The following is a 13456-nucleotide window of genomic DNA, read 5'->3' as shown; positions in this document are numbered from 1 at the left end:
TAATCAGTGTAAAGCAAAATGGACACTTTGCGATTTCCAAGAGAGGGAGAGAAGAAGGAAGGGGATGCCATCTCAGGGATGAGATTGATGATAAATACGAAAGGTACCAATATGCAACCCTGCTTGACACCTCTTTTAATCAGATAATGAGTTTGTGAAGGGATGCATTAAGCTTTAGAAATTGGTTCTTGAAAAGTATAGAACCAAAGATGGCATTACAAAACATAAAAAGCAAATAACCAAAATATTAGCCTTAAGAATAAAAACAAAAAACCCAGTAAGCAAAATTTTAACATAAGACTCAAAACAATTGTAGCTGATGTCTTTTTACCAGGTTCTATATCTAATCCCTAAAACCCAAGAGTGTGAGGCTATGCTTGTGTCTGTCTTCTAAAGTTGACAGACTTTGATCTTACACGATTTACTTGGGTTTTTTTTACTAGGTTCCTGAGAAACATCAACCAGAGCTTGGTACAAAAGACATACACCCAGCATTAAAGAATTCTGAGACTAAGAAGTTGTTTTGAGTGCACAGTCCCTGCACACAAATATCTTCTCTGGGATTTTTTAATTTCAGCATTGTGATTTAGAGTGGAGATGGGGTCATTTTGTTGCTGCTGTTCCGAAGATTGTGTCTGCTTTGCTCCTCCCCAGTCATCTCACTGCTGCGCTGCACTGACCTAAGCCATTATTTGGCTTAGCATATTTTCTGAACCTGGGCTTGCCATTTAGCTCTCTTCAAACTGACCATGGTCTGTAACCAAGGGTTGTTCCTGGTTTGCTGTTTGTGGCTTGTTCTGAGAGAACTAAGCCACAAGGCTGGGTTCAGATGACTCACCGAGTCAAGAAATGGCTTATCTCAGCATGGAACAGCCCCAAACATTATGCAATGATAATATAACTCAGTGTGAAGTGTGAACCTGGATTGTATTGTCTTAAGTATAAACAACCTCAGGGGCAGAGTACAGTGGTACTCTGGTTATGAACTTAATTCGTTCTGGAGGTCTGTTCTTAACCTGAGGTACCATTTTAGTTTATGGGGCCTCCTGCTACCACGCAATTTCTGTTGTCATCCTGAGGTAAAGTTCTTAACCTGAGGTACTACTTCTGGGTTAGCGGAGTCTGTAACCTGAACTGTTTGTAACCCAAGGTACCATTGTATAATAAATAATAAAAAGCCTGAAGTACGGGGAACATCACAAATTTAAACGCTCTTTCTTTTCTGTACTCTCACAATGTGTCCAAGCTTTGATTTTCTAAACCACATACATGCTTCCAGGTTTTCTATTGTCATATGTAAAAAAAAAAATGAATTGTGGATGTTAACATCACTTTCAGATGAACACTGAAGGCAGGCAGTACTTTCCAGGCATCTGTCTTTATTGTGTAATTTGTATTGTGGTGCAGTTTGTATTGTGGAACATAGAGCACAATGATAGAATTAAAGAATGTTGGACTTAGAGGGCATACAGCTAGGAATACCATATTAAAAATGTGAAGGTGATAGAATAGTTGGCATTCTTACTGGTTTTTGGTTTTACATTACCGCACAAAACAGCATTTTCCCCTCAGATAATCATATCGGTAGTAATTATTATTCTTTGGTTTAACCTGATTAACATTTGCTTTAAGAAAGAAAAAGGGGGAAAGTCATCAAGGCTTTCATTCATGCCACACAATCCATTAGATCTGCTCTATCTATGAAAGTACTTTTAATAACTTGCAGAAATTGCTTCTTAAAAAATGTGTCTTGCAGTGGATGAATTTTTTTTTATTCAAAACAACAGTTCCTCTTCTCAAATGCTTTCCCAGGGGTAACCAGTACAGTCTCTTTTTCTCTCTTTCACATGTTTTTAAAAGGTGCAAATTACTGTCTCTAATGTGTGCACACACATGCATTGTGCTGAGAAGAGGAAGCTGGCACACAAAGGGTTACCCTGGCTACATTTGGGAAAGTTGCCTGACTATTACATCATCTTGTAATCATTATCTGCCTCTGGCTCCTGACCTTATGCTAAAAAATCCTGCGCTTTTAACTGCCCTTTCACTTGGGTTTATAATTTGATATTCTTGGGTTACCAAGGTTTGCATTGAGTAAGGCAGTTTCTAAGATTTTGAAGAACAAATATATTTCCGGATGTTGTGGGAGAAGTAATCTTCCTGACTTAAGCATAGACAGTGTCATGCACAATAATCTCTCTCTCTCTCTCTTCCCCTCTGAGAGAGAGAGAGGGAGAAAGAAAACGCTTCTTAGGTTGAGAGTATTGCTTATCTCTTGCACACAATCTTCTCCTTTCTATTTTGATGGCTTATCTAGAAAATGGCTCTGTTTTCTGGCAGGCAGAGTGCTTCACATCAGTCTGCCTGCCTGAGTGAGGCTCCGCACTGTTGAGAGAGGCTTATGTCTGACAGTGCCATTAAAGGATATGAAATGTTCTCTGAAAGACTGACAGTCCCTTGTAAGAAGGGCTGCAGGAAATGACTGTATTGGGTGTGGAAGGAAAAGCAGAACTGCCTGCTTGCTTGAAGAGAGTAATAGGAATAGTTGGTTTTTTTAAAAAAGTACCCCACACTGATGTAATTCCCATTTAAGATAAACAGAATTTTCAAGGAAGTATTCATGAGTTTATTTGCTTTGAAGAAACCCCACTGCAATTAAGGGGGATTACCTGAGGTAAATATTCTTTGTGCATGGACTTTTAGACTTGTGTTAAAAGACTTTTGAATAATATACAAGCTTCAAGCAGCTGTCTTGTATGGCTGTGAATTCAGTTTCTAATAGACCTCAGCGGAGCAAGTAGACTGTGGTGTTATAAGAAAATGCTCAAGCACAATTAACATTATCGGTAGCTTAGTGGGTAAATGCGGGCTGTAATATTAGTGATCTTGAGTGCTATGATACATTAGCCTTTATCTTGAAGGAGTTGACTGATGAGAGTAAACATGTGATGCGTTCTGCTTCTTAAAGTGCCAGGCAGGCTTTCTTAAGCAGATGTTAGAGACTTCTTCCGTATGTTGCTTTCCAAATAAGGGAGAAGTGGTCAAGTCCAACACACGTGTGCACTTGGATCCCCAAAGGGTATGGTAGGCAGCCCATTTTGCTTGGGCCCTGTGTTTAGCTGATATCCTTTCTCTGGATCCCCTGAGGGGAGGCTTTGTGGCCCTGATTCCTCCTTCATACTACCATTCAAGTACAGTGGTACCTCGGGTTACAGACGCTTCAGGTTACAGACTCCGCTAACCCAGAAATAGTACCTCGGATTAAGAACTTTGCTTCAGGATGAGAACAGAAATCATGCTCCCGCGGCGGCGCGGCGGCAGCAGGAGGCCCCATTAGCTAAAGTGGTACCTCAGGTTAAGAACAGACCTCCAGAATGAATTAAGTTCTTAACCCGAGGTAGCACTGTATGAATAAGTTTGTTTTCTTTAGCTACCATTTTGTTCCATAGTGCAACTATTCTTTTTACTTTTTCATGGCAGTGTGCTGATAAATCTAGGCATAACTCTGCATGGGTGTAGCCAGGATTTATGTTAGGGGGCGGGCTTCATGGGGGGGCAGAACCTCAGTTTTTTAATGGATTTACTTCATTTAGAGGGGCAGTCCCCCCCCCAGCTACGCCTATGCATCATAGTACACATAGGCCTGCAGAAACAATTTTGGTCCTGCATCCTTCCCTGTGATACCATGGTGACTGTGAACAGCAGGAGTAAGCTTATGCATGCCACACCTTGAAACATTCCTTTTGGGGAAGAGTCATTGCTGGTGGTAGCAGACGTCCTGCATGCAGAAGGTTCCGAGTTCCGGCCACAGTCTGAGCAAGTGGTGATAGGATAACTGGGCGAGTGGTCCATCCTGTTTTTGCCTAAAGCCAACTTCATTGGCTGATACTGTTCTGGTGAATGGGTGCAACCTGCTGAGTGAATTGCAGTTGGTCACTCTTTAAGGCAGGGTACCCAATGTGCCCACCAGATGATCTTCAGCTCTCTGCTAATAGGGGGCTGATGAGAATTGGAGCCCAGCATCATTCTAAGGGCATCAGGTTGGCTTCTCTTTTTAGTTTTCCCCCTTTGCTTTTCCAGGTTTCCTCCAGCAATTATTTTTTTTCTAGACTAGTAAGATGCAGATGGAGGTGGTTAGATGCTTAGTGTCAACTTCTTAGAAATCAATTGGACATGTTCTGTAAATACCACCTATCGGTTGACTTGTTTGTGTCAACCAGCCTTCTCTGGCTCTTCATTTTGGGCTTGGGTCCCACAAGCTATTCCTGTGTGTATGTATGTGGCCAGAGACAAATGCTTGACCAGATTCCCATCTTTTTCAGCCTGGTTACAATTACTGCATGTTCTTCCACATGCGAGAATATTTACGGTTTGTGCAAAACTGTTGCTAAGCTACAGCCATAGTGCAATTGTTCAGACATTAAAAATGTGTGCTTCTGAAGGACACTTGTACATTGCATTCAGAAAAGATACAATGGGAGCCTCACAGCCTCAATTTTCAAATGCACACAGTTGCAAAATTTGAAACTGGAATTATAACAAAACAACAACTTAGTACCTAAGACTAATGCCATGCTGAAGCCTTCTCTTCAATTCTGGGAAATCTTCCCTCTCCACCCCCACAAAAAAGAGAGAGAAGGAGGCAGTTGATTTACTGTCCCTTTCACGGCGTAGGAAAGAATTATTACTTCAAAATTGTTCTGGAGAGCACGGCTTTGCCGCTTCCCTTAAGTTACAAGGTGGCCAAAGGGTGAGAGATGTTCTCACGTTGACTTAAAGTGCACTCCATAGCTTCTCCGGTGTTCCAGAGAGTGAGACTGCCCAAGAGGCTGCCTGCAGCATGTCTGACAGCCTGGCTGTGTTTTATATGCATAGTAACCTCAGAATTTGCAAATGTGATTTGTTGTATACCTTTGAGCCTGTCAATATAGATATAGATATATAGCTATACAGTGATACCTCAGGTTACAGACGCTTCAGGTTACAGACTCCGCTAACCCAAATATAGTACCTCGGGTTAAGAACTTTGCTTCAGACTTCCGGGTTGGCGCCATCGCCGAATGGCGGACTCCCTCCGAGCTCCGGAGGGAGCCTGCTCGGCAGGGGCTGGGTCCTACCGCATCGGCGACGCGGGGACCCTTAAAAACCACGGCCACGGAGGCCGTGGACATGGAGACTCGGCTGGCACTGCTAGCGCCCTCCCGACTCGTGAAGGAGCCTTTTTAAAGGCTACGGATCGGGTGCCGGGGAGAAGCGTGGTGCTTTGAGTCCTCTGCTATCCCTGCCGAGCGAAGCCGCATGCCATCCGGCGGAGAGCGCTGACTTCTTCCATTGAAAATTCGGATTTGTAACAACAACCCGTGAGTAATTTGGAAACCGGGTTTAAAAGGAGAAAAAAAGAATTTTTTTTTTCGGATTTGATACGAGCGGGGGGGGGATCCAAAAAGGAAGTCAGTCCCCCTCCCTACTGTAAACCTTCCAAAACAAGGACTGGGAAACCAAGGTCCAAAAAGAATTGAATTGCTGATAAGAACTAAGAATTCCACGATGGGAAACTACAAGAACTGTGCTGGAGGAAGAATTGAGGGAGAAGGAAAACGTAACCCCCCCCCTGGGAACCGGGGTGATTGAGGAGAGAGCCTGGCGAAAAGCGAAGGAGATTTTGACAGCTGTCAAAGTAGCTGTCAAAGTCCGAAATTTAAAGAGGACTTGATTATGAGGACTTTGCTGGTTAATTTTGCTACAATTTGTTACAATTTGTCAAAACTTGGATATAAAATGGCGAAAACATGGATAACAATCGGACTTTTGGACTAGAGAAAACAAAGTTACAACAATCCCCCTAGAGGAGTTTCGGGACATTACAAAGAAGGTCGTAAGTGGAAAAATACCATTGGAATTCTACAGGACTGGTTATCTTCTGGGAAAGCTGCGAAACGGAAACAATATTGTGTCTACAGGGTGTTTAGCTAAACAATAGAATTTTCTATTGAAGAAAGGAAGGGACTGAACGTATGTTTTTGTTCCTGAATAACAATAATCCCTGCAGACCTACTAAACTTCTGAATTAGAACGTTTTGGCAGCGGAACAAGAGGAAACTGGACTACAACTTGGAAAGAACAATGGGGGGAGCTTTATTAAAGATTGGAAATTAAATGGTTTAAAAATAACTTTAAAAATAATTATAAAAAGAAAAAAGCCAGCAAGGAATCGGGGGGAAAATGTGATTTATGGACTTTAAGAATTCCAGGCAGACAATATGGATTAGTGGTCAGGGGGAAATTAAACCGGGGACGGGGGGGGGGAGAACTAGAATCCAAAGGCTTGTCAACTATTTTTTGAATTGGCTTTTTTTCATTTACTATACTTTTTATTTCTTGTTTCTTATTTCTTTATTGTGTGAGGTGTCTTTATCACTAAAAAAAAAGGGGAAATTGTGGAATGGAAAGGGGGTGGGCCCTGGGGAGAGAACTCTTGTCTTTTATTAAGGGTACTGGTGAGGACTGAATAATTTTAAATTTAAATTTGAATAATGGTTTAAACAAATTAAGTTTTAATTAGAACTGAGAACTTGTGGAGCCAACAATATGATAGGGGAATATGGTAGGGGTGGGGGAAGGAGGGAGTCCCGGAAAGAGGGTGTTTGAAAAGAAGGCTTTGAATGTATTCTATTCTTTTTCTTTCTGTATCTCTGAAAATCTTAATAAATATTATTTAAAAAAAAAAAAAAAAAGAACTTTGCTTCAGGATGAGAACAGAAATCGTGCTCTGGCGGCGCGGCAGCAGCAGGAGGCCCCATTAGCTAAAGTGGTGCTTCAGGTTAAGAACAGTTTCAGGTTAAGAAAGGACCTCCAGAACGAATTAAGTTCTTAACCCGAGGTACCACTGTATAGCTATAGATATAGATTGCAATGGCGTTTAGCCACAATGCAGGTTTGACCTGATTCTTTCTTTGTTTATTTTTTAAAGAATTGCCTGGCTCCCATGAGCATTGTCTATCTCACTTTCTGGAATGGCAGGGAAGCTGTAGAGTGCTTCAGAATAGCACGAAGAGGCTACAGTATTTATTAAAGAACAAATACACCCCTATCCCTCAGCTACTTCATAACTTTAACATTTGAGGTTGTTGGCCTGACGTATCTTCCTGCGGGAGGGGGCAATTACTTTTCACTCTTCCCCCCACAAATACCTGACAACCAGAATGAGCCAGATTATTAGAAGGATTTTATGACACTTCGTTCCAGGCTAAAAGGGGATTAAAAAGGACAGGCTTGCTAAGATTTAACAGAAAAATAATGGGAGGAAAACTTGGAGAAAAGAGATGGAGGACAGACAAACCAGGATGGAATGGCCTGACAACATTCAGCTTCAAGCACCGCAGGCATATCTACATATTTAGGTGGCATTCTGTCCTCTTACCACAGGTGATGTTTTAGATAGGTGCACATTCACACAGAAGTGTGAAACATTATTCTGTCCTATGGTTTTCAAACACTTTCCCAGGATTCCTCAGATGCTTACGGGGATTTCTTAATAAGACCACTTAATAACAAATAAGCTGCCCGGAAAGACAGCTTGGCCCCCACTGCTGAGTTTATTCTAGGGCCCCCTCTTGGATCATGCATGGTGACACTGAGGACCAGCAATACTGGTTGGTATGAACCTTAGAATGTGCTTTGGACTCTGGGTGTTCCTTGGCAGATGAATTTGATTTGAAAGGAAGTTAGAATGGTGGTTTTCTTACTACCATACTTCCTTAACGTATTCTTAGCTCATTTGCTCAGGAGGCTTAAGGACATGGAGTGAAGAGCCCATTGTATGTTGGTTTTTGCATGCCTCTAAATTGAATATGAAATTTATTACTTGCTGTAATAAAATAGGTCACAGGGGTATACTCTGATCCAATTAATACTATAACCTACTTGCTTGCAACATTTCATAGTCTATTAACAAAAAATTCCACACATGGTTCTGGTTGGGGTAAGAAATGCTGCTGGTGTGATATTTTTGAGAGAATGTTGAGAAATAGCACCTTAGGATAAATGTAGTTGTTGGAATATAATAAGTTTTTTAATGTCTATTGTTCTATAAGTGCCAAGAATTCTTCGCAGCAACTACTATATTCCAGGCTCTCCTGTGCAATTTCCATTTATTTCAGTAAGTTTTTCAGAATTCTTTTCCATTCTAAACAAAATGAGAGGCCTTTTGGGGGGTGTTTTGTGTGTGTGTGTGAGACCCACATCGTATCCCATTGCAACTTGACAGGTTGCTATTGGGAGATGGACAACTGTAACCTCAACAAAATGTTGCAGTGTGGAATGTTTCTTTTCAGTATGTCAGCCATAGTGCAAAAAATAGTGCTTCCGGATTTTGTGGTCCTATGTGCAAATGAGGTTGAACTAGCCAAAACATGAGTGTTTTCTGTGAACATGCTGGCTGTGGTCCTGCTCCCAGTTATGTGAAATAATTACTTATCATTAAGATAAATGGGATTAACTGTGTGCTGGTTTTCTAGAGGGGTAGTTGTGTTAGTCGGTTGCAGCAAAGAGTCTTGATGCAACTTAAAGCCTGACAAATGTATTGCAGCATAAGCTTATGCCAAAATAAATGTATTACAGTGGAACCTTGGGTTGTGCATGTAATCCGTGACGGAGGCACGTCTGCAACCTGCAGCGTTTGCATCCTGAAGCGCTGCATCTGCGCCGGCGCAATTTAGCACTTATGCGCATGCGCGAACGGCAAAACCCGGAAGTAACCCGTTCCAGTACTTCCGGGTTTCCCGCAGTCCACAACCCAAAAACACGTAACCTGAAGCGTCCGTAACATGAGGCATGACTGTATTGTTTATAAGGTGCCACAAGGCCTTCTGTATATTGGATTGGATCCACAGTGAGTTTTTTTAATTTAAAAACAAAGAATTTTTTAAAAAATCTGTCAACCCACTTCTCAGGTCTTTTAACTGCTTTCCCCATCCCCAAAGAAGTTCATCAGATGTCATGTAAGCCAAGACCTGGTGTTCCTACTGTCAGCAGGATCTAATGCCTCCTTTGGTGGCATGAGAGTGCGAAGAACCCTGTGTCAGACGAGAGTGCCAAAGCTACTGCAAACGCTATGTTCAAGAACAGATGGCATTAGAACATCTCTGTGACTACATCTCTTGCACCTTCTCATCAGTCAAGCTGCTATATCATACCTTAAAGTGGTGTCATCTCCACACATTTACTTTCATTTCCCTCAGGGAAAGGTGTACATTCCCCACCTGATTTTCTAGCCTGTAGAATGCAGCATTTCTCAACCCATGCCACCCAACTCTCCTGCAGATCAGTGCTCATCAAACTTTCTTGCTTCAGGGGATCCTTTTCTCAGTGACTTGTTTGTTGCAGAACTCCTGCACGTTGTGTGTGATTCTGGGATGTGTCCATGCATCCTGCATGGCCAGGCTTGCTAGGCCTCTCTGTTGCACCTGAAAGCTTAACCCAGAATAGCGGTAGCCAGTGTGCTCCCCTCCAGATGGATGGAAGTTGGAGTCAAACAAAATCCAGAAGGCTACTCTTTGCCCTAGAGCACAGGTTCCTAAACTGTGGTCCGCAAACTTCGTTCATGGGGCTGTGATGTGTCAAATAGTCATACAGATTTTAAATTTCATTTTTATTGCTTTTTATTTCTTAACATTACAATTGAATAAAATTAAAAAGTCCTACAGCATCTAGCACAGCATGTTACATTTGCTACAACGATAAAAAAATTATTGAGTGGTCTGCCAAGAGCCTCAGCAATTTTCAAGTTGTCTGTGAAGAAGAAAGTTTGGGATCCCCTTCTTTAGAGTGTATCAACATTCTCCCAAAGCTGTCACTTTAGAGGGCAAATCAGGAAGCTGTATTTTGGGGGTGTTTCTCCACCAGTTTTGATCATTTATTGAGGTGCTCCCAACCATTTCCCAAGGATCTCCAGATTGCCCTCTAACACTACTGCGCTTGCACAAGCTCATGCAAAAGCAACCCCAGAGTTGTCCGCGACTGGACCTAATGGTCAGGGGTACCTTTACCTTTACCTTGATGCCCATATGTTCACTCACATAATGTATGATCATTTATCTTTGTCTTAAGGTGGACTTCTTTTGCCTCTTCTCTTACTGCAGGAAATGGTTTTGTGAATTCACGAGCTTCACCTGGCCTGCTTAGCAGCACCGGGGGTGGGAATGGCCTAAGCAAAGGGATGCCTACGAAATCTCCCCCTCCCCCTGGCGGGGGCAACCTTGGAATGAACAGTCGCAAGCCAGACCTCCGGGTTGTCATCCCTCCCTCTAGCAAAGGCATGATGCCTCCATTGGTAAGTTTAGCTTTTTGACTTATTCGTAGCTTGGAGAAAGACAAAAGAGACCTTGATCAGGAAGCTAAGAATAAACATTGGCTTGAGAATGTGGTTTGGTGAGAAACAAACTTGCAAGCACTGGTTCAGATGTTACACAAAGCCAGGCGCTCCATGGTTTGTTTTCCTGCTCAACTAAGGGAGGAGCGAAATGGTCACAGTGAATGGCTTAATGTTGCATTCGAACACAGACACTGTCAACAGAGCATGCCCATCTATAAGGGCAAACAGATGGTACTGTAAACATGATTCATATTCCTGCACTGGAGGGCATGTACATGTGAACTTAGCAAACAGTGGGCTTTTTTGGAAGCAGTTTCCAAGGGCACAGGGGCTTGCCCAAGCAAAGTACATTGAGGCTTCTCTAAAGTAACTGTGAATTGGTCGAATTTGGGTGTGGACACTTTGCTTTTGACCATTTTAAATGTTCTTTTCCCATCAACTGTGTGTTGACAATAGGAGTCGGTAGACAGGCTGTAAGTTTACTATAATAATAAGAAGAAGAGTCCTACTGGGTTAGAGCTTTCTCTCTAGCCTAGCACCCAGTTCCCCCACAACTAGATGCTTCTGGGAAGCTGGCATAGTATCATGTAATGCTTCTTTGCCTACTGAATCACATCGTAACTTTGGAATATTAGTGAGGCTAAAAATAGCTAGCTCATCAAGCACCAACATAACTCTTTCATTCTTGAATACTGTCCTATTCTCTTTTTTTTTTTTATAAAATATTTATTGAAGTTTTCAAAAAATTTAAAGAAAAACAAAACACACACACAAAAAAAAAACAAAACCAAAAACAAACATATACCTTTCAATAACATTTTTCCTTGACTTCCCCACATCTCCCCTTCTTGTATTCCAATTCAATTTTTAATTCAACAAGTTCCTATCCCCAAATTTTACCTTATTATATTTAAGTCCTTTTTGTTTAACCAATTTTAACATAAATCTCAATCTTGATACATCAAATCTTATTCTTAATACCTTTTTCTAAAGTCGACCCCAATTCCATTTCACGATTTCCCCATTTTAATCTAGACCTATTCTCAGTAACCTTATTATTCCTCTTATTTGCTGAGTACAGTCGGAGGAGGATGAATTGGAGTTGGTGAGTCTGGGTTCCTATTTGGTATGAGACATCAAGATTCGGAGAGCTTTCATGTTAACTGTCTGTTGTAGCTTAGACCAACATTCCCTTTGCTGCAGAGAGAAGCCGGTTGTGATTGGTTTAAGTTTCTACTTTTACCAACAGAATATGGAAAACTAATAAATATTTGCCAAAAACGTTAATATTTTTACCAGTGGTGTTGCAAAGGGGAACGTTGGAACAGAGCCTCTAGCAGCAACTGTCCACTGTGCACATTGAGGAGCCTTGAAATTTTCTAAGGCACCTTATATTCCATGTCAAACTCTGCAGTGATTTACTTCACTCATGAAGTTCTGCAAATTGTAATACAGTTCCTGTGTTGCTGCTGCTGCTTTGCTTCTTGGAGATTACATCATTCCTGGTGAGGTCACCATTTTAGAGATCAAGTTAATTTCATGCTCTACAAGAGAAGCAAACCACAAGGGGGTTCCCTGTTTACCAAAAGAAACATACAATTGCAAGCTATTTTCCAATCTAGTGGGGAGGGGAAATGTTTTAGCCTTTTAAGAAGGTTTTTCACAAAGTATTTTTTTATGATTTGGTCTCTGGCACATATAAAGCTCTTTCTTTGTTGACTGGAACCTGGCTGTCTTTGCTGTTCTAGTGCAATCATTTTGGAAAGAACTGATTTATTACAAACCTGTGTGGAATTATTGTAGTGCTTTTTATCAATTATTTTAACCCCAGACATGTTGCTGATATGGGGCTCTTGTTGCATGAAAGCATGGGATTGCTGTGTTTATCTTGGCAAATGCATCGTGTTGGGTACTACGTGTGTGTTTTCAAACCAAAATATAAAGTTCTGTACAAGGTGTAATGGAGCTTATCAACAAACAACCTTTTGCTTCTCTGCATCCATATGCTAAGTGCTAGTGATTATCAAAAGCCCTGTAATTTGTTGCACCTGTGCTCAACTTCCAGAGGGAAAAACGTCTTTTCCCTAGGAAAATGCTAAAGTAACAAGGGGCACTCAGCAGAATTCTGCTAACGAAGTCACTATCGTGTGCTATTTTAAGTCATGTCTTGTGGGTCTTGCAGCAAAGTTCTGCTAGTTTCACAGCAAAGTTCTTTAGGACCTCAGTGCCTAATCTGTTGTGTAGTTCTGCTTCTTCATAAGAAGCAGGGCAGATAACTGTTCAGTTACAAAAAAGAAAAAAACCCAACCTTTTGGTTTAGCGTGTTACGTTAAGGGCTTTCCATAATTCACTCATTCTCCAAAATACAGCAAAATTGTAGCTTTTCAGACCACGCTCTTCACAGGGTGGTATTTATGCAATATCAATAGTCTGATATCCTATCTTGTGGTTAGTTCAAGCTTCACCATTACTTTGGAACTGGATGGCTGTCAGTGACAGAGGGGTTGAGTCTAAGTCCCAGATTTGTCTGTTCATTGAAATAGACCCATGGAATCTGTGCGAATGAAGTTACCATTTCACATTGCAAGCACCCAACTGGCAAATGCCATCCACATAAAATAATAGTTGGAAGGGACCTGGAAGGCCATCTAGTCAATGTCCTGCTGCAGATATTTATCTATAAGGCACAAGGCAAATAACTATTTTGGCACCTTCCATATTCACATTCTGTGAAGTAGATGGTTTTATAAACTGGGAGCTCAAGATGTGCAGAGTTGGTCAACATAAGGTTAGCCAGTGATTCACACTCATGGCCCAGTCGTTCCTATGAACAACTTGTGGAGGGTGTAGCTGTGTTAGTCTGTTGCAGCAAGTCTTGTGTGTGCACTGTAAAGGCACAACAATTTTATGATGGCATAAGCTTTTGAGAATTAGAGTCCACTTCAACAGGCTGCTTGTTTCTCCTGCCTCTCAAGTATGAGATCCACAGCTTAGATGCTTTCCCCTGAACTGTTGTGATGAAGCATTACATAAATACGGAAGATGTTCCTTGAATTAATTTGAAGCATTTCTAGTATGATGATG

At 41.5% G+C, this 13456-nt stretch overlaps 1 protein-coding gene across 12 annotated transcripts in view; it reads left to right on the top strand.

The window, feature by feature from the left end:
- The window catches only part of MEF2A (myocyte enhancer factor 2A), an 88541-nt gene that overhangs the window by 67697 nt on the left and 7388 nt on the right, over positions 1–13456 (top strand). For 5 of the 12 annotated variants that reach the window (XM_053364234.1, XM_053364242.1, XM_053364233.1 and 2 more), the window contains 2 exons: positions 10140–10330; positions 11454–11498. In XM_053364234.1, coding sequence (XP_053220209.1) covers positions 10140–10330; positions 11454–11498 — 236 coding nt within the window. The remainder of the gene's footprint in view (positions 1–10139; positions 10331–11453; positions 11499–13456) is intronic. The other 7 variants (XM_053364244.1, XM_053364240.1, XM_053364245.1 and 4 more) reach the window with 2 other exon arrangements.

This window comes from Podarcis raffonei, chromosome 14 (genome assembly GCF_027172205.1).
Source record: "Podarcis raffonei isolate rPodRaf1 chromosome 14, rPodRaf1.pri, whole genome shotgun sequence".
In the NCBI taxonomy this organism is placed as follows: domain Eukaryota; kingdom Metazoa; phylum Chordata; class Lepidosauria; order Squamata; family Lacertidae; genus Podarcis; species Podarcis raffonei.
Note: the sequence above shows the minus strand (reverse complement) of the source record. Positions and strands in the feature narration are given on the sequence as shown.